The sequence below is a fragment of the Gymnodraco acuticeps genome, unplaced genomic scaffold (assembly GCF_902827175.1).
Source record: "Gymnodraco acuticeps unplaced genomic scaffold, fGymAcu1.1, whole genome shotgun sequence".
Taxonomy (NCBI): domain Eukaryota; kingdom Metazoa; phylum Chordata; class Actinopteri; order Perciformes; family Bathydraconidae; genus Gymnodraco; species Gymnodraco acuticeps.
Window position 1 is genome coordinate 1,646,733 of NW_022990764.1, and position 22,199 is coordinate 1,668,931.

A 22,199-nucleotide genomic window follows, 5' to 3' on the forward strand; every position below is an offset into this window, starting at 1 on the left:
ATGGAGCGAATGGATTTGTGCCATAGTCTACTATTGAATACTTGGTCAGATGCTTTTCCGCTCTGAGCTTGCTATTAAATATGAGCCTTTATCCACTGACCCACGTTGATTCTTCATCTATCACCCACACAATGTCATTAGATCCTTTCTGGTTTCGCTGCTCAGTGTTGTGGCCACAGACTGACTTGACCATTATTTCCCCCTCTCTAATATTTCCTCTGTGCTGGAATAAATGCTTGCACTTCAAGGCTATGGTTTTGGATGCAGGGATACTATAAGCTTGTACATTGAGAGTGGTAAAACGTACTATATGATCACTTCTGATATAGTCTAGAAACCTCACTTGTCTAGGCTCAGTTTTAGCTGCCATCAGAATGTATTCCATCCCCTGGCTTTTTGTACTTTTTGGCTTAGCATGTTTATTAAAGCTGCAGGGGGGAAAACAGCTTCCAGTCACATTCAAGCTTTTTTTTCCCATGTTGATGTGCCCTCACCCGCTGTCACCAAAGGCACATTTAGGTCTCGATAAACACAGATGATAGGAATGGACTTCACATCTGAGTTGTAAACATGAAATCTGCTCTTAGCATTTTTTATTTCAAACACGATGATTACCATCTGTAACCATGTTGTGAAAAGCCAAAGGAAAGGGTACATGATGCTGAAAGGTGCCTCTTCCAGTTGATTTCACTCATGTCATTCACTGTGGTGTCTTTGGTTTGTAGAGCATTTATTCACTTTTTCATCTCCTCTTTTCCCCCATACAGCTCGTCTGAGAAGTCCCTGCCTTGGAGAGCTGCAGGTATGTCAACTCAAACACTATGTTTTTTAATAACTATCCATCTTCAACAACTTACATTTATTTTAATAGTTCACAGTTACAGTGCACATTAATAAACAATACTGTCAATGTGCCAGTTTACCCTTCTTGGCCAAATGTCAAATGCAGTCCATGAGGAGTTTAACAAAATACTCATAAATACATTAAAACATGACTAGCATTACTTCAGCATTATCTTCTATAACCAAGATTTAAATAAGGGTTGGAAGACTGTTCAAAGTCGTGTTTTTAACATCTATTTTAACCATGTGTATATAACGCATTAACATAAAATGTTGTTTTCACTATACTCATTAGTAACCTGAGAAATACGCAGGATGTAGCATTTGTCAGTCATTTCATGTTCTCTTATAATGGGGAGAACATAATGGGGTCACAAAGCCACCTACAATGTCACGGTCATGAAACTTGTTGATGTGGATATCAATCAAGCGTTCTTTATAATGTGTATTAAGCTAGCTTAAATGTACAAAGTAGTCAATAATGTCTGTTCCTGTTTGACCTTGATTACAGCTTTTCGGAGGTATTAATGTATACTAGACAGTTCTGTTTAGAATCACACTCATTAAAATGAGTAGGGATTAACTGTTGTATGCATTTAAATTATTCGTATGGGTTAAGTTAAGTGTGTGTGTGTGTTTCCTTAATAATCATTACATGAGGCATTTCAGCCAAGCGTACCATTATGGATAGCCTAAGGCCTATTCTTGTTTTAATATTTATCCAAACTATTTCTGCTCAATTACACCGCCCCAGCAGTAATGTGGATCTCTCCCTGGCCCCTTTGCTCTCTGTTTGTTTAGTCCACATCCTTGAAGGATCTTCAGCAGAGACCAGATAATGAATTTAATGTACTAATGTATTTCATGGCTTATTAATTGCAGAGAGTAACTTGGAGTTTGTCTGCAATGGTCATTAATCTTTCATTGTCGATCCCGTCAGAACAGCCTATGGGGGGTTATAGTTGAACACATGCACTGGGAATATTAATACACAGTTTTTTCATTTGCTGCCCATTCTCCATTTCCTTATTGAATGCATTTCATTAGTGTTTGAACAGAGCCGGGGAATAATCACAATCACTGTTTTGCTTCGTATTGATTTCTAATTATAGTGTAGATGATAAATGATAGTCAGATGTGGTAATGTACATTTTCCAATCTAAATCAATTAAAGACTAAATGTGTGACACAGACACCAATGGACCGCGTTAGTCTTTGAGGCCTATTGGCCTAATGAGCTACCGTATGTTTCCACTGTCCGAGAGTTTGAGTGGTGTTACTGTGGAAACAAGGCTTTTAGCCCCAGGAAATGTCAATGCAGTCACACCTCATGTCCACTGAGGGTAGAAGACAAACACCCCAGAATGAAAGCTTTCTGTTTCTTCTCTTTTGTCTCTTGGACATTCACATTTCCAATATCCTGACAGATTAACATGTCAGCATGTCCGAAAAAGATCTGGATCTTTTAAAGGCATGTCTAGTGACTAAAATATTTTAAAGAGCCATTAGTAGGTTTAAATTCTTACCAAAATTAAACTTAAGGTTTTGTGGAGATTATGTTGTTAAATTTCAATTATAAATGTATATTTACAAGCCACAACATAACTAATTCCAAGAAAGGGAAACCAATCATTACTAGTTCTGATACTGCCTGACATGTGATTACAAAAGGCGCGTTCACACCCCAGTACTTTTCCCACTTTAGTTCCGATACAGGGACGTGCACAGGTACGGGCTAATGTTGCCCGGGCAACGGCCCTTTTGCACTTTTTGGCTGACCGGAGAGCGAAAGTCTTTTTTTCTGTTGTGGCCGAACATGATAAGCCCACAATTAGTATTGTAGATTCTCGCTGCAAACACACCTTGTCAGCGCTGTCATCTGCCCCCAGTCACGTGACTTTGTTTACAATCTGACAGCTGGAAAGCAAAGGGAAGCCCTCAGAGTCCGGTCCGGCCTCATATGGCTATGGTGATCATGTGCCTGCCTGGCTTTGGTGGCCAATCCTCGGGTCAATCTGTCCCCGGAAATGTTCCCGTTTTTTAAATATGCTTAAATTGATTTTGAGTTTTCTCATGACAGTTAGAGTATAGGACAAACCAGGGGACTTTACTTCCTCTTGACACCGTCGGTTATTTACAAAAAACCACCTAAATATACTTGTTATTGTGCTTCTGTCTTTCTGTGTCTTTTCATCTGCTCCGTAAACTCCCTCACCGCTCGCTCTCTTTTCTTGATCGCCCTCTCACAGGAGAACACTTCACTGTCCCGCTTCGTTGTAGGATTTCTGCCATGTCTCTACTTTAGTTTGACCATCTCTACTAAATAAATAAGTAATTAGATACCTTACCGTTACTGCGCTCATAAAGAATGATAAGAATAAGAATAATGCGTATTGAACTGGTTTCATTAATTAGTGAGTTTATTTAAGGCACAGCAGTTACAATGGTCAAACTACATTAAAACAGAATTGTCCGCATTTATAAAAAAAGAGAGTTCTTACGTTTTCGGGGGGAGGCCCTTTTTCTAGTTTAGAGCAATAGCCCCTCCAAATGTCTGTGCAGGTCCCTGTTCCGATATAGTTCCGAAATGTTGCGTTCACACCAAAAAGAGCCGGAAGTAAAATTAGTTCATGAGAACCTTTTCACCCCCTTTTCGGCCCCGAAACACCGTTGGTGTGGATGAGGTGACTTTCGTGGGAGAAAAAGGTTCCTATTTGGCTGGGCGGATTGCAAACCACGCCCCGTAAAACTCCCAAAAAGTTTTGTGAAGCCGCCATTTTATTATCCTCGCATTAGCATTATTAGCATTAGCCCAGCGCAGAAAAGCAGAGAGACTAACTTATGGCAACACAAAATAAAACGTGGGAGCGGTGGAGATGAGGAGGTGTCGGCGTTATGGCGATTTACTCTGAAGGCTTCAGTAGAAGCCTTCAGAGTGAAGCCAGTCCCCAACTCCGGGGACTTCCGGCCGGGGACTTTGGGCGGCAGTATACGCTGTGAAGTGGTTTGCGGCCTGCCAGTAAACCCAAAGCAGAAGAAGAAGAAGTGACGTCAGCGGCTTCATTTGCCTAATCCTCCCCCAGGGACTTATTCCGGTGTGAACGCGATCTGTACTTAGTTCATGAGAACTAAAGAGTTCTCATGAACCTTTGTGGGAAAAGTACTGCGGTGTGAATGCGCCTAATTGGTACCACATTGAGAAGAAGACACGTTAACAAAGACACCTGCCTGTCTCTCTTGCCGATGGCAATTATATCTCCACATTTACCTTGTTCCCTGCCAGTTGGTTGCCCAGCAGACTCATAATTATAAAACGGATTTGGTACCTTATGAATATGTATTTTCCACCACAACAGACTCAATATAAGCGCAAAAACACAGATTTAGTATTTAACTTCAACCAGCGTGGCCACTCTCTTATGTGACATGTTTGGTGGTGGGTTACAGTTAACAAAAAGTTCAGAAGTCACTCTGATTCAAATATATTTCTAGAAAATCCTCATCATTTTCCAACACAATAATTAACTTTGGACACCTCAAAAAAACATAAACTTCTTAGAAGGTACAATAATGCTGATTGTCTGTGTGGGTAGTGCTGGACTGTAAACTGGGCACCTATAGTGTTATTTAATACATTATTAAAAATGTATGGGGTCACGGGGTGCTTTGACAACTGTGGTTACTTAGGCGAGTATAAGCAGTAGAGATGAAGTGCAAAATAAAATGTAACATATATAATATCACCAAGGTTAGCTGTGTTATACTTACACCTCTCTTATTCAGTATCTTGGAGAGAAACAAACCCCCCTATCCAGAGTGCTCTTATTTTGTATGAGAATGGCACTATTGACAACATTAAATCAATACATATAGGAGGCCAAATAATGAATGCCAAGAGCCCTGTTATAGAGTGAGTTTTGAAGCCAGTAATGTTTTATCTTCAATGTGTAAATAGGGGTACTGTGTCCCTCTCTTCCTGTTCCTCCATGTTTTGGCATCTCATTTATCAAACAGGGTTTAGGCTCAGTATACAAATATGGGCTCTGAAACGAAGCACTGTACCGGACACAGAGTAACTGCTCGGATGTGAGGGGAAAAAAAGCCTTAAAACATTGCTTATGTTTGAAAGACATATACATGAGTTGTGGCCTCTTAGAACTGTGTCCTTTTGTGTTTTTTGTGAAGTCCATTGTAGCACCCACATGAAATGTTGTTGGTTTCAAATGTGATCTTAAACGTTCTCTCTGTACAACATGGCCTGTCAACCAAAGGCATTTGGTGTGCAGTGTAAAGCTTGTCTGTGACCAATCCACCATTATGTGCCATCTATTCTCCCCAAAACAATTGCAAAACACTGCACTGTATTAAGGAAAGGTTGACCATGGGAAGGACAAATACCTCACCCAACATAACGGTGAGGTATAATATTTGTTCTGTCAGAGTACAAGGCACCTTTCTGGGTTGCTGTTATACATTTGCTTTAATTATGTCAAACGCTTTGAGATTTCCAGATGGTTTCCTTTATTATTTAGTCAATTGTCCTGTTGTAATTAGTCTGTAGGACTATTCATCTGTCGGGGCATGGAGGTTTTTACCAGTTTCAGCCTCACTGCTATGAATATATTTTAATTCAAATTCAGCTTTCAGCCAAGAGCAGCACTGAAGAACTGTGGTTTTGTCATAACAATGAGTAAAGTAGCTTAGATTTATTTTAATGCTTTACTTATGGAGTGACTTTTGAAAAACTTAAGACAAATATGAAATTGGTAATAGTACACCCTGCCTCCCCCCAACCCTCATACCAGGTGAAAACAAATGTCCAGCAAAGTAATCACTTTTAAACATCTATTAGACACAGATTAAAAAAGATCAGTCAGGATGGGTTGCTAAATTTAAATAAAAGTGATCAAATCAGATGGTCGTTTAAGACTATTTTCCCTGTCAAATAAATCTATTTCTATTTTGCTCCCTAAATGTAAAACAGGATGGGTATTTTGTTAAAATTACAAACAGAGAACGATGAAGAAAGCGAGACAGTACACAAGAGACAGTGAGTGGGTGAGTGAGAAAGCAGGACTAAAGAGAAATGGAAGCTTACATTTATCATTTTGTTATTTTAAGCAGGGCCATGTGTTGAATTAGAAATAGCATCACTGTTTAAAGTGGCAGAATTGGCAAGGTGTTTTGCAAATAGTGAAGATGTTTACTACAGAGCAGACATGCTGATGTTGAGTAAGGCAGGGGCAGACGTTGTCAAGGCAGGACATGCTAAATGGTTAATCCTGGCAATTTTGCTCTAAATCCATTTTCGTCCCATCAGTAAATGGGCAAACACTCTTAGATCTTCAGAGGTGGGAGTGCAAAATGCCAGGTTGTCAAACCCCACACTAGGCTTATGTGTCAACAGATTTATTCAACAGGTCACCTTGGGCCTCAAGGAGGCTTCTTCATGGGATTCACCTCATATTCTCACAGTTAATCGGGCAGGATGTCACACACCCTGCCTGCCAATGTTTGCCTCCCTGTTCCCCTCCACTTGCTGCCTTTTGTTGTAGTGATTGCCGAATAACCCATTGACACTCGTCACGCTTAACTAGATTGTGTTTACGAGCAACATTCACAGGGACATAAGAGGGCTAATTCTAGGTCTGCTTGTTGAATGAAGGTGGATGTAGGGCAGTGGTTCTCAAACTTTTTCTGTCAGGCCCCCCCTTTGGAGAAAAAAAAAATTCAGGCCCCCCCGACACAAATAGTCAGGCTCAGTGGCGGCACCAGAGATTTATTTTGGGGGTGCTATGGGGTAGCTTGACGTTTCATAGAGGGTGCTCAAACATTTAGGGTTTCCCATTAATGTACCGGTCGCTACAGTGGAATTTTCTACTGCAACACTCCCCACACACACACACACACACACACACACACACACACACACACACACACACACACACACACACACACACACACACACACACACACACACACACACATACCCACACACACACACACACACACACACACACACACACACACAATGTACCCACGACTGTTACAATGAAGGCTCGATAATCAGCTTATGGCATATAGGTGTAAGCAGGGGTAAAGTGCTATTTTTATAGGTGGTGTGTACTCTCAAATAGGGGGTCCGGGGGCAAGCTCCCCGGGAAGATTTATTTTTAAATATTGAAGTTAAATGCATCAATCTGGTGCACTTTGTGAGCAAAATGAAGAGTTCTATGGATACCTCTCTCAACACCCATTTGAAACAGAACTGTAAACAGATTTACTTTTTCTTTATAGATATTTTACAAATCACCCTTTTAAACTTTATTCTTGTTTTACTGTCATATAGTATTTCATACCTGTTTTTCAGGCTCACTGAGCCTCTCAGTCTGACAGGAGAGGACTCTCCACTTTGTTGTTGAAAAAACTCCGTTAGCGTAGCTTGCTAGCACCAGAAGCTAACAACAACGATCTCCGGTACCGGTGCGCTCTCTCTCTCTCGCTCGTGCACACAAAATGGCTCGTTCCACACACACACAGAGCCGAGCTTTATTGAAACACAGAGACCCAGACGTAATAGTACTGTACTGCATCATATTATTTTCGAAAAAATAATTCTTCAATTTATGATTTTTTTTCTCCTGATCTCTCGCGCCCCCCCTGGCATGCCTCTGCGCCCCCCAGGGGGGGCGCGCCCCCCACTTTGAGAACCACTGATGTAGGGGAATGTTTATATTTAGACCGTGGTTGTATACACAGTAACATGCCACCCAACTTTGCCTTTCCAAATTAGTATACCAGTAAAATGTAACGACTCCAACTGTACACAGGCTGAAACTAATGTTCTAGAAATAATTGCCTGTTATTGTTTCCTCACAACTACATCAATTGTTGACTGCTTTAATGTCTATTATAAGCTTTCCATTCAAAGCCGTAACTCTTAATTGTTTCAGACCCAAAGCGTTTCCTCTGTCTGACTCCCTGCTCTTCTGTGTCTTCCCAGATGCCTCTGCCTCGGGCGACACTAAGTCTCGGTTGACTGACAGCTCTCAGTCGCCTAGCTACCGCATCAGGACTGAGTCAGAGCAGGTGTCTCTGTACTCCCCGGAGCAGTCCTCCCTCCATGAAAGTGAGGGTCTGTTATTGCCTTCACTCTATCGCCTGCAGCCTTCTTTTCTCTAACTCACACCTTCATTTTCTTACCTCAGCAGTGTGCCACTAAACGTTTACGTCAATGTTTCAACTGTTTTCTTTACTTTTAGATGTATCAGAAAGCTTGTTTCACCCTGCACATTTATCTTATCCATAGTTTGAATGCCATGATACTTCATCACAGCTTATGAAAGGCTTTGGTAAACTGAATCATAAGAGTGTTGGAACCGTTCTCCCCCTTGCTGTGCCGTTTGTCATTAGTAATGCTGTCTAAGAAAAGGTCATGTCTATTATGAAACCATGTCTGTCTCCTGTTCCTCCAACCTGCCCTCCTCTTGACTCTGCGTTTAATTAGGGTTTTTTTTTTTCTTTCACACTCTCCCAGGGTCCACAGGAAATTCGCGCAGCTCTACTCAGATGAACTCGTACTCGGACAGCGGCTACCAAGAGGCCAGCAGCGGCTACCTCCACAGCCAGAACATGGGCAAGGCTGAGCTGAGGGTGCAGCACTCCTTCCCTGGCGCTGGCACCCTGGGGAGAAGTAGCAGAGCAGAGGGCCAGGCTTCAACCCAGGTACTATCTACCTACAACACATTGCTGTTGTTCTGTGGTGGAGCTCAAAATGTATCTCTAACCTGTTATCTCCTGAATAACAACAGCATTCAGTTATTTTTAATTAAACAGTCAGTGTTAACAATGTTCAAGGGTTTATGGAATTTAATTACCTAACTGATGAGCTTTTAATTCACTAAACAAAAGACAAATTGCTGTTCATTTTTTTTCAAGGTAGCGATGAAACACTTAATAAAGTACACTGAACACCGCAACATAATCATGCTTCATACAGCGCTGTACACATAGACCACTGAGAAACCAAAGGCCACACACGACAGAGGGAGGGGGGTGGAAAAGAGAAAATAAATATGGCCTAGAGCAGCGGTTTTCAAAGTGTGAGGCGTGCCTTCCCGGGGGGGACGCCAGAGAGCTTCAGGGGAGGCGCAGCGTGAGAAAAAAATAACGAGAAACAGTGAAATCTAGCTAGTTAACTTCAGCTAACTTAATGCGAGCGGCAACATGGATAGATTTTGAGTGAAGTATGACCACGATTATAGAATTTTCATGGACCAGTCCTGGCAGGGGCGGACTGGCCATCTGTGTGTTCTGGAGAATCACAGAACGGCCGGTCGTCAGCGGGTTCTGTGTGTTGACGGCCAGCTCGGTTCGCTGACGGCCGGCACCACCCTTTATTTTAATAATACTTACTTTGATCAAAAGCAAGTACCGGTCAAGGCTGCAGCCAGAGGATGATCTATTCCTGTCTACATTCCTGTCTGCGCATCAAAGACGCAGACTCATTGTTCCCACTAAAGTAGGGGTGAGTGTAATAAGGAGGCAAAGTTGATGTTCAGTGTGTTGCCGGGAGCCTATAAGGATTTACCCACGATGTTGAACATTTTAAAAAATAAAAATGTTTAAAACATAAAGATAAAAAGGTTTTACATTTTTTTTTGTTTAATGTTTTAAGGAGGTGACGCTACTCAGCCAATCAAATCGGTGCAGTCAGTGAGTCAGCACGATAGATTCAAACACAGAGACGAGACAAGAAGAGAGAAACAGTCAGTGTAATTTCAAATGGCGCGCTCAAAAAAGAGAAAGGTTGACAGCGAAAACAGAGCATTTAATGACATGTTCTCTGACTGGACCTCTTTGAAATGCAATTGAATGCCCCTGCATTATAGCAACAACAACAATAATAATAATAATAATAGCAATAATAATTGGGAGGGGGGGGCGCGGCTGTTCTTATGTTCTCTGAGGGGAGGCTCACCTTCCCACACTTTGAAACCCCCTGGCCTAGAGTAAAGTCATGCCCTGTGATGATTTGATGTGGGTTATGCTGTGTTATTTAGCACGGCTTTATCATTGGACAACATGATTGTATAGCTTCTAAAGGACTGAGGAAAATATGCATTCAGCCACATTGTTTTTTCTTTCTGACATACAGGCTCCAGCAGTCATATCAGCAGTGCCTGGGCGGGCGATGCGGAGGGTGAGCTCGGTGCCTTCTCGCTCTCACTCTCCAGCCTACGCCACCAGTATGTCCCCCTCCCGCGGCTCCCTGCGCACCTCAGTCGGCAGCGGCTACGGCTCCCCCATCGTAACTGAACCCAAACCCCTCTCCAGCATCTTCTCCACAACCTTGCCCTCTGCCCAGCGCAGCAGTAACACCAGCGCCGGTGGCAACAACTCGCCCTACTCCACACAGAAGAACTCCCCCGCCGCCCTGCGACGTGTGGGCTCCACAAACTCTCGATCGGGCAGCGCCAGCCGCACGACCTCGCCCTATCAGGCCTCCGCGGGGTCATCGTCAGGACGCATGGGCTCGCCTCTGACGATGGTGGAGGGCGTCAACCCTCCACTGACCAAGCAGCCGACTCACTCATCGTCTCCAGTCAGGGCCACCATGACCGCCGTGCCTCAGCACTACAGCTCCACGCTGCCCCGCTCCATGCTCCACAGCACAGAGCCCTACGGACCCCAGAGCTACGACATTTACGAGAGGATGACGCGACCTGACAGCCTCACAGGTGCTCAAATGCATCAACACACACACATTCACATACACACACACTGCCATTTAAAGTGTATTAGCTTGCTCAAACTCTCATTTCAGTAAATAATAATGTCTTGCGTGTGTACAAAATCTTCATCCCAGCTATGAATGTAAAAATAAATAAATGTTCGAAGCGTTTATTACCTTAGATTAAAAAACATTGATAGAGTAAAAAGTAATAAACACTTTTAAAAAGGCATTTTGTGTTCCCAAGCATGTAGTCATTTAACTTTGCAGGCTGTCACATAATTGCTTTTCACAAGTTCTTCTGAACTTCTTGAGTAGAGGATTTGTAGTCCACGCTGTGTAACTACTGTGATACATTTTTCTCTTGGCTCAGCATACTGAAATTGAAAATAAACAGTTACTGTGAGGTCAGTGGTTTTCCTGGAGTGGAGCCAAAACATAGTTTCTGCAAGAAGACAAATATTAGCTCAAAGAGAATAATAGTGTTCTTATCATAGCTCGTTGTGCCTTTAACCGTTTAACAGGAATGCAAGTCAAGTATTCCTAACATAGCAGTATCACAGTTAACATGTGGCTGTAGAGTAGTTTGATGGATTTTGATGATTACATATTTACAAATCATAGTGGAAACTTTTCAGCAAATAAGTTTGTGGTAACTCTTTAAATTGAGCAAGAAAATGTAGTTGTTAAGTAAACATGGTTTTGACACAAAGGCACATTTAGTTTGCAAGGTAAATCATCATAATTGGTGTCATTGGTATATCAATGTAGTGTAATAATAGGGAAGGTAGATTAAAACATTTTACACATGATAAAATGTCCGTTCAAATCCATTATTTCACGAGTGCATTATCGCTATATAGTGTGCACTCACGAGGAGCAAAATTAGGTGGCTGTATAACTGTGTGTTTGTGTGCATGTAATGTAATCAGAACAGTTGAGGAGATCATGTAGATAATAATTGTAAAACCTGCCATCCCAAGCTAGCCTGTGTCCTTTAAGGACAGGCGCTGGCTAATGTATTCAGGCCAAACGCTTATCTTGTTTAAAGCACGAACCGACCATTTTTTCCCCCAACCACAGGCCTGTAATGATTCATTCTCACTTTCTAAGGTATCTCCTGTAGATAAGAATGTAGCTTTGCTAATAATAACACCCACAGTTATTACATAGCAAAATCCTACCTTTGTTCACATTTCAGTATTATATGAAGGCTTTGCAGCTGGAGAAAAAGCAATGAAAGTAGTCATCTGTGACTGGGGAAAGTAGCGTTTCATCATTAAACCCAAGAGCATCTTTGTTTTCCTCCAAAAGGTAACAGCAGCACTTGTTCAGCAAATGGCTGTATTATGGTTTCAAGGTTAATGGAGTGTGTTCTGCTTGACTTCTTGCTGCCTGGGGATACCCTCAGATGGCCTGGTTGATGATGATGTTGAAGGTGAACATTTGTGGTTGTTGTGTGACATCAGTTTCCCATCATACTCGGTGTATTGTGCTTGCATGTAGGTGCTGCATGCTTACATGTGTCCTCATTTGTTCTCAGTGAAATACTCATCTTCAACCAATTTCCCATTTTTATCATGTTAATTGTAGTGTTTTAAATTGTTATAATACATGGTACATTGTGTTTTAAATATGAAATCTACACAGCATGGCTGGGAAATACAGTCTTAAATGTTAATGTAATATACTTTTTTTTTTATTGAATTATTAAAATCACAATACACCTAAACATCGAGACACACTAACCTTTATTTTGTGTCATACATAAAACCGAAGAATATTAATGGTTAAATGAATAAAATGGTGTCAGTTTAATTCCTTACTTGCTGACTTAATACTAAATATGTTTTCATGTTTAAGCCTTAAGAAGACAATCAACAGCAATGTTATAATGAGAAAGATAAACACATTTTTACTAACAAATTAGTAAAATGTCCTGAGTTGTTATCCTGTGAGATAATAACTGGACGTGCAGATGCTGCTGGGTTTTAACTACACTCTAAAAACAAATGCCTTGGCTCAACAAAGAAAATGAACGCAACAGTTTGCATCAATGTTTATTGAGTTAAGACAACTTCTAATGAAATTGTCTTAAAGCAACAAAGTTATTTGAGTTAGGGGATAAGGCTTTTCCTCTACAATCAGAGGTGTTTTTAATTACCACCTACTTAATAATTGGTATTATAAACACAAGTTTTGAAGTTGATTACTCAAAAGATTAAGTTGTTCCAACTAGTTTTACCACATGATTTAAAAGGAATTTTAAGTTGTATGTACTTAATTACCCTCATTCGGGATACAAGTTTTTAAGTTGATTACTCCAAAAATTAAGTTGTTCCAACTTGTTTTACCGCATGACTTAAAAGGAATTTTAAGTTGTATGTACTTAATTACCAGCATTGTGAACACACGTTTTTTAAGTTGACAAACATTTATAAATTAAGTTGCTCCAAATATATTGTATTTCATTTTTTTTTTTTCTTAGCTTTTTCATGTTTTTGCCTTTTAAAGAAAGAAATTAATTGATTCCACAACAAAGATATGAGGCAATTCACTTTTTATTTTGAACTGCAGTTGTTTATTTCAACACATGATGTTTCAATCAGGAGAGAATTCATTTAGTTTGAACATTTATTGACACATGCCATACAGTATGATAAGGTGCATGAACACCTGAAATCACAGCTGACTGCAGGAGAGAGGAGAACCATTTTAAAGTTTGGCTGCAGCACGTTGATTGGCTGCTGGAGAATGAGGTGAAATGTAATAGGTTAAAGAGAACGCCTGTGATGAGCTGATTATATGCAGCTGTGGAGTGGATGTATATACACCCAGTCTTCCTGAAAGAACTTGCGCTGAGCTTCATTTAAATCTTGATAAAAAAGATAAATAACACAAATTTAAATTGCCCCACAAATAATAAATACACACATTAGCCATATTACCATGGGAAATGGGGACACAGCAAATAAATGCTGCCATCACATCGAAGTTAGAGGCCTTTGCATATTTAAAACCAGTGCCAAATATGTAAAATCTGTAAAGTTTTTGTAAAACTACAGAAACAAACTCTCAATGGCCACCAACCTCCAGATCACACACATCCATTTTTACAAAAGATGTAACAAAGATGTTTACACTGCCGACAGTCATTATCTCAAACAGTATGAACACATTTAACGCAGAATGCTTGCTCATTCATTTGTTTCCCTCGACCACGATGGTTGCCATCGTATGGTCAGATCCTGGGGTGGACCGGTCACTGATGAAGGCGATATTCATGTCCTTTTGAAGCACATTAAATAATAGGTTAGCGCATAAGAGATAATGAATTGCATACTTTTTAAACTGTCACTCTTAGCTAATTCAGAGCCATTATTACCAGCTGCTAAAGCAACGCTGGTGTTGTTTTCCCCTATTGAGTCTGCATGTGTGTGTCGTCATGGCAATGTGGTCCTGAAGACACACAGAGGTGCTTTTGAGTACTTTGCCTAGTACCTAAATGCATGTGGACAGATTTTGTCAATCACAACCGTGCAAGTTTTCGTGTATCTTCTCATCTTTTCTGCAGGTTCCATATAATATGTGAACTGGTTAAGTGAAGAGCAGAAGCCACTTTTCAAATTGTACACAATCCTTTTCCCATGCCATTGCTGCCAACACCTATCCATGCTGAACGTTGTTAAGATATTATTGATTGGGGTGTGGCCAAAAGTGCAATATGCTTCAAAATGTAACTGACAGCAGTGCTTTTGTCCTGTGTTTTTTTCCGCACCTTAAAATGTCCTTTGTATATTTCTATTTGTCTTAACTGTCGGAACTTGTCCAGGCATGTTAAGTGGGAGTGGACTTGAAATCCTTAACTCAAGGTGTAGAACAGTTAAGTTATCAAGCCAATTGCATTACTTACTACAACTTGAATTTTGTTTTAAGTCACTTAACGCAGAAATCAGCGTTTAAATTACACACAATATTAAGTTGATTTAATTACCAACATTATTACGTCAACACAACTTATAAATTAATGTTTGCAACTTAAAATGTTTATCTAAATCAATTAACTCACATTTTTATCTTGCAACCATGCATTTAATTAAGTGGAGGTGAAAGGTCGCCTGAATTTGTTTTTAGAGTGTAGTGTGGCCTGTCGTCACCAGATGTCCTCGTCTTATGTGCTAGCCTTCTGTCAGACATTCATGTGTCTGCGTGTTTGTAGCTTCTTGTAAGTAGGCAGTTATGTCACATAGCTCTGAGGGATGATGTCTCAAACAGACACAAATGGGTTTTCAGTCTCTGTCCTCTGAGCAGAGTGAGACAGCAGCCTACTTCCTCTCACTCTCTCTGATAGATCATCCCTCCCATGTCCTCCTTCTCTACCTCCACTTTCTTCACACTCTCTTGTGTTTCTTTCTCTCTTAAACTCCACCGTGGAGCCTTACCTATAGCAGCGTAGTTTGTCATAAATGCTTGATGATCCATTATAGATTGTAAATGGGATGATCACGTGATCAGGGTTAAATGCAACGTTTGGTTTCTTATGTTATTATATTTCAGCAGACTTCTATCTCTTTTACTTGTATTTTATTCTTCCTATCTAGTGCTCTTCTCTTGTTCCCCCCCCCCCCCCACCACCACCACCCGCCTGGCTACCCTCCCTCCCCTGTCATTGGCAGGAAGTCATACCTTCCCTCTGCGGCTGAAAAATTGAAAATGAAGACAAATTGTCCCAAATAATGTGGCTATTACGCTTGATGCCCATTTCAGAGCAGAGATTAGTGTGTGTGTGTGTGTGTGTGTGTGTGTGTGTGTGTGTGTGTGTGTGTGTGTGTGTGTGTGTGTGTGTAGTGTGTGTGTGGTGTGTGTGTGTGTGTGTGTGTGTTGTGTGTGTGTGTGTGTGTGTGTGGTGTGTGTGTGTGTGTGTGTGTGTGTTGTGTGTGTGTGTGTGTGTGTGTGTGTGTGTGTGTGTGTGTGTGTGTGTGTGTGTGTGTGTGTGTGTGTGTGTGTGTGTGTGTGTGTGTGTGTGTGTGTTGTGTGTGTGTGTGTGTGTGTGTTGTGTGTGTGTGTGTGTGTGTGTGTGTGTGTGTGTGTGTGTGATCAGCCTGACAGCCAAGCCCCCGTTAGTTTTACCTGTGGAATACTTTATTTTTAACAGCTATTCCCACTTTGAAGTATACCATTTTCTTTTCTGGTGATCATTTCCACTCCCCTGTTTGTCTGGAAAGGGATTTTAAAAAAATGTGTTGAGGAATGCAGTCAGCTGCATCCATTTAAGTGTTTGTTTCTGGAGAGCGAGCACGCGCCAAGCACACCACCGCCCTTCATCTCGCCGTTGCCAAGTGCAATCTGTTAAAGCCACTGTGCGAGGGCTGAGGGGGAGAATTCAATGACTATAAAACGCACCAGAAATGTGGGCCATTCATCCTCAATAGACAGCAGCATGTTATTTCTTCCTGACAATTTGCAGATGCTTTTCTAGAAGTGACTGCCGCCCTACTACCGGGGGAGTGGAATAAAGAAGAAGAGACAGATTAGTCCCCTCTAAGGTTGTTTGAATGTTGCTACTTCCAGGAGTCAGGCTGCTGAGTGGGAGAGATATGCATGAAGGCTCCTGTGCCTTGGAGATTCTGTCCCTGTCACTCGGTTACAGCCGGGCTCTGCATGGGATGAGAAGTCTCTGGTGGTCCGAGCGGCCTCATTAACCCTCTTTTCATTTTTATCCTTTCTTTTCCTTCCCTCTCGTATAATTATCTCCCACTTTCTTCTCTGTGGCTCCCGCCTTTTTCCTTGTGTCTTCCCGCTACCTCCTCTCCTCTTCATATCCTCACCCCCCTTTAAACCTTTGAACAAGAGAAGCTGAACTGATTTCCTGCCAAGCTGCTGCTACTGGCTATTGTGTGCACTGCCACAGAGTGAAAGGCTTCCAGGGCTATTGAGTATGCCACTACAGCAGAAACAGCCTTCACTTTTACACCCTACTCTGCAAATCAACATCCCTGCCATTTCAGAGAACTTGTTTAAATTCAGTTCATAGTTCATTTGTGGCTTTAAATACAATCCATTGTTAAATCTGAATTGTTGAATATATTTTGCAACTGCAAAGTTTCCATTAGGAAAAAAGCCACAAGAGAGGTCACTAAAAGCTAAGAGACTTTCACCCTGAAGTGCCAACAACTCTAAGCTGCTCTGAAAGCACTGCATTAGGTGACTCATTCATTAAATAAATGGTTTTGAACAAATAATTAATTTGAATGCTGATTAAAAAAAATCATTTAAAAATAAAAATACACATTTCTCCACTTCCATCAAGCAAATCTTAAACTCTGGAGTGAGGGGGGGGGGGGACTGGAGTTCAGTTGGGAATTAAACAGTGTAGAGTGGCCTTTGGAAGTACCACGAGCAGGGGGTGGAGGTGGGGGGCTTTTGTTAGGGGGCCAACCTGTTGCATAGGCAAAGTGGTATTTTTATATTTAGTGCCAGAAAATGAATTTAACCAAAAATCGTTCTTAAATAACCTCCACAGCATTGTTTATAACCGGATTATAAGTAGATGTCTAATTCAAGCTGATGTTAATTTCATACATTGTCGTGGCTTAAGAGACAGTGGTACATACATTTTCTTTTAACTTGTTTTAGCTAGTGCATAATCTGGATTGCCGCCATTGTTCTAAAACAATACCCATTCATCTAGTTAATGAATTCTCTTGTGCATGTTTCACGTAGCTAGAGGTTAGCAGGGTCTTCTAACAGCTGGCTGATGCCTCCTCAGAGCTTTGCTTCTTAACTGATGTGCTTCAGAGGTCAGCCTCTGTCTGGCCCTGCTATCTACATCGAAAATCTTCTCTTGCTTTGCCCCCAGAAGCCTTCCACTCCCACTGGAGGAAAACATTCTTATTTTATTAATTTCCTCTGTCTCAAACTGTGACAAGAATCCCTCATTTAGCTGGTTCTGCGTGACAGAGCTGGTGTTCAGCAGTTGGACAGGACCCAAGTGACGTGAGAAGTGCAATAAGCAGTCAGTTGCCAGCTGTATACTGCTGCACTGGGCTTCACACTGTGGTGAGCCTAACTAATGTGAAGTTTAACACAAAAACACTAACATGTAGATCAAATTAAAGACAAAGCATACCTGGGATCTCTTTATATCAATTGTTTCTTCTACTTTTACTGCGCCCATGTTTCTTCAGATTTTCCTGATCTCACATCCTCATATAACGGTAATGCTTTACAGTGAAATGATAACCGTTATTGTACCTCGTCCTGCCACAATAACACAGTCGTCCACAGTCTAATGTAATGGGGGAATGATTAGGGCAATCACGCAGTAATTGTCCATTTTCATTAGACCTTTTTTTTCATCCTGCATCTTTACAGCCCATCATCCATCTCCTACACAGCAATACTCAAGTTAATGTGGTGCAAAACACATAACCATTAGATTAAAATGTGTACTATAATCTATACAAAATATTTTCCTACTTAATTCTCTTTAGTTTAATTGCACATTTCTCCCTGTGAACCTAATATGGGAGGGAACACCAACAGTTCCTTGTTAAACTGTCAGCAATTGGCTTTTACTGAGAGGGTGTCTCACACGGGAGGATCTTTTACTCCTTGACAATTAGGAAATTGCAAGATTTACATGAATATTGATTTCAGCACTCTGATGTGAAACATATTGAAGATTAAAAGACTGCCAACTCTAATTTGCCCTGGGATTTGTAGGCATTTTGAGGTTGGTTAGGTAAGGGAATGGTAGATGATGGGGGAGGAGTCTCGTGGCTTCTTTATATGGTCAGAGCTACAGCTATTGTTCTGCTGTTACCGTTTCACATCTGGACTGAATCTGAATCAGACACGACTCACTGCTTTAAGCTGCCCCCACAGCCTGTAATTACAGTGAGTTTTGTGTAAAGAATTGAGCACTCACCTGTGTGTTAATTTGTTCTCGCCCATGTCAGTTTAGCTTGTTGCACATTACAGAAGATGTGTCCCTTATGGCACATGTCACAACATCTGCTCTGGCCATGCCTTTTCCTTGGTCTAATGCCGTCAGCTCTTTGTTGGCCCTTTGAAAATGTTATTTTTTACATCTTTAATTTGGGTGGCAAAATATCAATCAATCAATCAATGTTTATTTATATAGCCCAATATCACAAATGTTACATTTGTCTCAGTGGACTTCACAGTTTGTACAGAATATCAGTATGACAATACAACACCCTTCGACATCCTTAGACCCTTAGACCCTTAGACCCTCACATCGTACAAGGAAAAACTTCCACAGTTTAAAGGGGAAAATGGGAAAAACCTCAGGGAGAGCAACAGAGGAGGGTTCCCTCTCCCAGGACGGACAGACGTGCAAGAAAATTGAATTCGAATAGGGCTACCATTGTTTTTTTTATTCTACCCTCCTGTAATTTAGTTTTTCCCTATTCCAACAGGTGTAATACTTGTTTGGAAAATGTTTATCTGAGTGTATCTTAGCTTCGAGTAACAGTGGAACAATGGACCACATACACAGGGAGACTTTAATATATACAGCTCTAGATTTTTTTTAGAGACCACTGCCGCATTATCAGTTTCTCTGGTTTGACTATTTATAGGTATGTGTTTGATTAGGATGAACATTATATCTTATTCTATAAACTACTGATTACATTTCTCTGTCTTGCAATTCAACAGACACTGGAATGGAATGGCTGCCATACATGTAGAGATTGAGATTGAAGAAAAATGTGGAGTGGTCTCTTAATTTTTTTATATATATACACAGCCCTTTAAATAAATATACTGTATATACATACAGATGTTCCCTCTCAATTTGCATTAATTTGATCCGGTGTAGAAATGAACTCACAAACCTGAAACCTGCTATGAAGAGGTCACGGTGAACATCCTGCTGGCTTTCAATTTTGTCAGCTTGGCATTATTGTTGTATGGTAATACAGAGCATACTTTGCATATCGTTGAACCGCATTATTATGCAAAAATGACATTAACTCTGACAACATTAAAGGTGACACATCGTTTATGTGATTGATTACCTAAATCCACCATGTATCATGTCTCTTAAACTGATTTTCATACCTAAATGGAAATTGAAAAAGTTGGGGGAAAAAACTTTTCATCTACCCTCTTATTTTGCATGTTGATGTGTTTCAATCATTTAAGTGATTCTCTTTCAAGAAAGGATTACTGTAAAAAAGCACGAGTCAGTTTGTCTCTTCCTCGAGGACTCTTTTAAAGGACACGAGTGACAATCTGTCCAAACCTTTGACACTTTACTTATGTAACCGTCTTTGTGACCACTCTTCTTCATCTCCAGGAATGCAAAGCTCCTACGCCAGTCAACACAGCCAGCTGGGCCAGGACTTAAGGCCGGCCATGTCTCCAGACCGCCACATCGCACCAATCTACGAGGATCGGACGTTCCAGGGCCCGTTGTACCGCAGCCCGAGCCAGACCCAGCCGGGCACGCTCTACAGGAGCTCCTCAGGTTGGTACAACGTTACTCTAATAAAAAACCCAGTGGAAAAAATGTAAATAAAAGTAAAGACAATGTCAAACCAACCCTCAAGGACATGACGTCTATATAAAACAAAATCAAAGATACACTTGTCCTTGTGTATTGACCTAATTGCTATTTGCCATTTATTGTCTGCCACTTTGTGATGATGCATTACTGCAGATGATAAATACTTTCTATTGTTCTGTGAATCTGATTTGCAAGATGTTTTTCTCACCAAATGAAAGCTGTCAAAGAAAGTTCAAAGGAGTAGTTCCCACAGGATCTTTAAGTCCTTGAAAGTTGACAAGTTGATGGGGAGGCGTGTGGCACATGTCGTTGTGTCCCTGGGCAAGACACTTCACCCCAAATTGCTCCTGTGGGGATTGCCCACAGTATTGAGTATATGTAATTTAATGTTGATGGAAAAAATCTCAAAGTCTTGCAAATGATTGAAAAAATATATTGGGCATGAAGTTGCTTAAATATATATATTTAATGTAAAGAGGGAAATTGATTGCCTGGTACACGCAAAGTAATTGTGTTACTAGTTTAGTCACTAGGTAGCTTAATTGAGTAAAATACCAACATATGGAAGGGGCATTTGAGAATATACTTATATAATCGTAAATATCCTTAATCTGGTGATGGTTAGTTGGTTATCATTCCTTACCTCCTGCCTCCTAGGCAATATAGTGATGGTCCAAAAAGTTGGATACCCCTGCTATAGCTTACAAACAATAAGGTTTTGTTCAGATATTGTGTGTAACAGGTCAGGCTATGAAATAATTTCCAAACACAACAGAAACCCCATGCGGTTCTCTTAATTTCCTGCATTTTCTGTCCTCCTACCCCGAGCTGTCTCTGCATCATCATTCATGTCAAGATCAGCTCTCTCTAAACATTTTCATTTCAAGCAGACCTTTCTTGGCAATAAGAGCACTCGTACTTTCTTTAATCTAGTATTGACGTTCTCTTTATTCTCTCCAAGTATTTTCATTCAAGTCTGTTGCCTCTTGACTCTGCTGTATTGTCTTTCTCAGAGAACACCATTTCTCTGTCAGTCTGCCCTTTAGCTTTACTGCTACCTATGTCTTGCTTTTATCCCTGGCTATATTTTTATCTCACTCTGTCGCCCTCTCCTACCCTGCCTCCCTTCCGTTCCTCCCTCCTCTGTCAGCGGAAAGGGTGAGACATGAGTTAATGGGCAGGTACTGATATGTCATCCTGCCACAAAGGAGTCCATTACCCGTGTGTCACCGTGAGAATGGGGAGAAGGATGAAGGGGCCAGGGGACAGCTTGGTTACCCTCATCCACATCTCATCCAGCTCTCCTGTTGTTGGCATTCCCCTCTCATCTTCCCTCAGACACACATGCTTAGTTTTTACTGACACACACCCTCCGTTCAGCCTTCTTCTTGGCACACAGGAGATCTGCTTAGACCAATGAGTGCACTAATAAATTGCTATTGATGCTGTAAATAAGCCCCCAGTCAAGCCATACATAATGTGTTTATGCCAGCTATATGAGGAGGGTGAAGCTGGAAGAGTTTTTCAATATGGAGCCTTTGTAAAAGCAACTTCGTATACAAACAAAATCCAATTTCATCACAGAGTTTTCTTTATGTTGTGTAAATTACATTTCCTTGGGCTATTTCCTCCCCTTCCGCTTGCAATGCATTTTCTGGAAGTGGCAATCTAGTTCTTTACATTGCTCAGAAATATTGACCCTGAAAAGATGAGGAGTGGAAAGCTACACTATGTGCTTTATAAATTGTCCTCCATTGTCTTTGGCTCCTTTTCGGGAGATAACCATATTGCAGGATAGTGTTGCCGCCCAAAATAGAAGTGCACTGAAGTGAGAAATTGTGTTTTTGGTGCAGCCTCAAAAGTAGACGTCTTGCTTTCTGGTAGGAGGGAGTATGAGCACGCACATGCTCAGTGCTGTTGGCACTCTGATAGGGATCTGACCAGCGCAGCACTGCCACACATCACATGGCTCGGGTGAGAAGGAGGGCTAATCCAAGCAGCTTGTTTATGCAGTTCTGTGTTTGTGACCCACTGTTCTAGAAAACTAGGTCAGAAAATGACTTGGAGCGAATGTGGAAAGACGAC

At 41.2% G+C, this 22,199-nt stretch overlaps 1 protein-coding gene across 6 annotated transcripts in view; it reads left to right on the plus strand.

The window, feature by feature from the left end:
* Window positions 1-22,199, plus strand: part of pkp4 (plakophilin 4) — a 95,334-nt gene that overhangs the window by 53,440 nt on the left and 19,695 nt on the right. For 4 of the 6 annotated variants that reach the window (XM_034232423.1, XM_034232421.1, XM_034232426.1 and 1 more), the window contains 5 exons: window positions 768-802; window positions 7,847-7,978; window positions 8,381-8,568; window positions 10,001-10,583; window positions 19,905-20,075. In XM_034232423.1, the coding sequence (XP_034088314.1) occupies window positions 768-802; window positions 7,847-7,978; window positions 8,381-8,568; window positions 10,001-10,583; window positions 19,905-20,075 (1,109 nt within the window). The remainder of the gene's footprint in view (window positions 1-767; window positions 803-7,846; window positions 7,979-8,380; window positions 8,569-10,000; window positions 10,584-19,904; window positions 20,076-22,199) is intronic. The other 2 variants (XM_034232422.1, XM_034232425.1) reach the window with 1 other exon arrangement.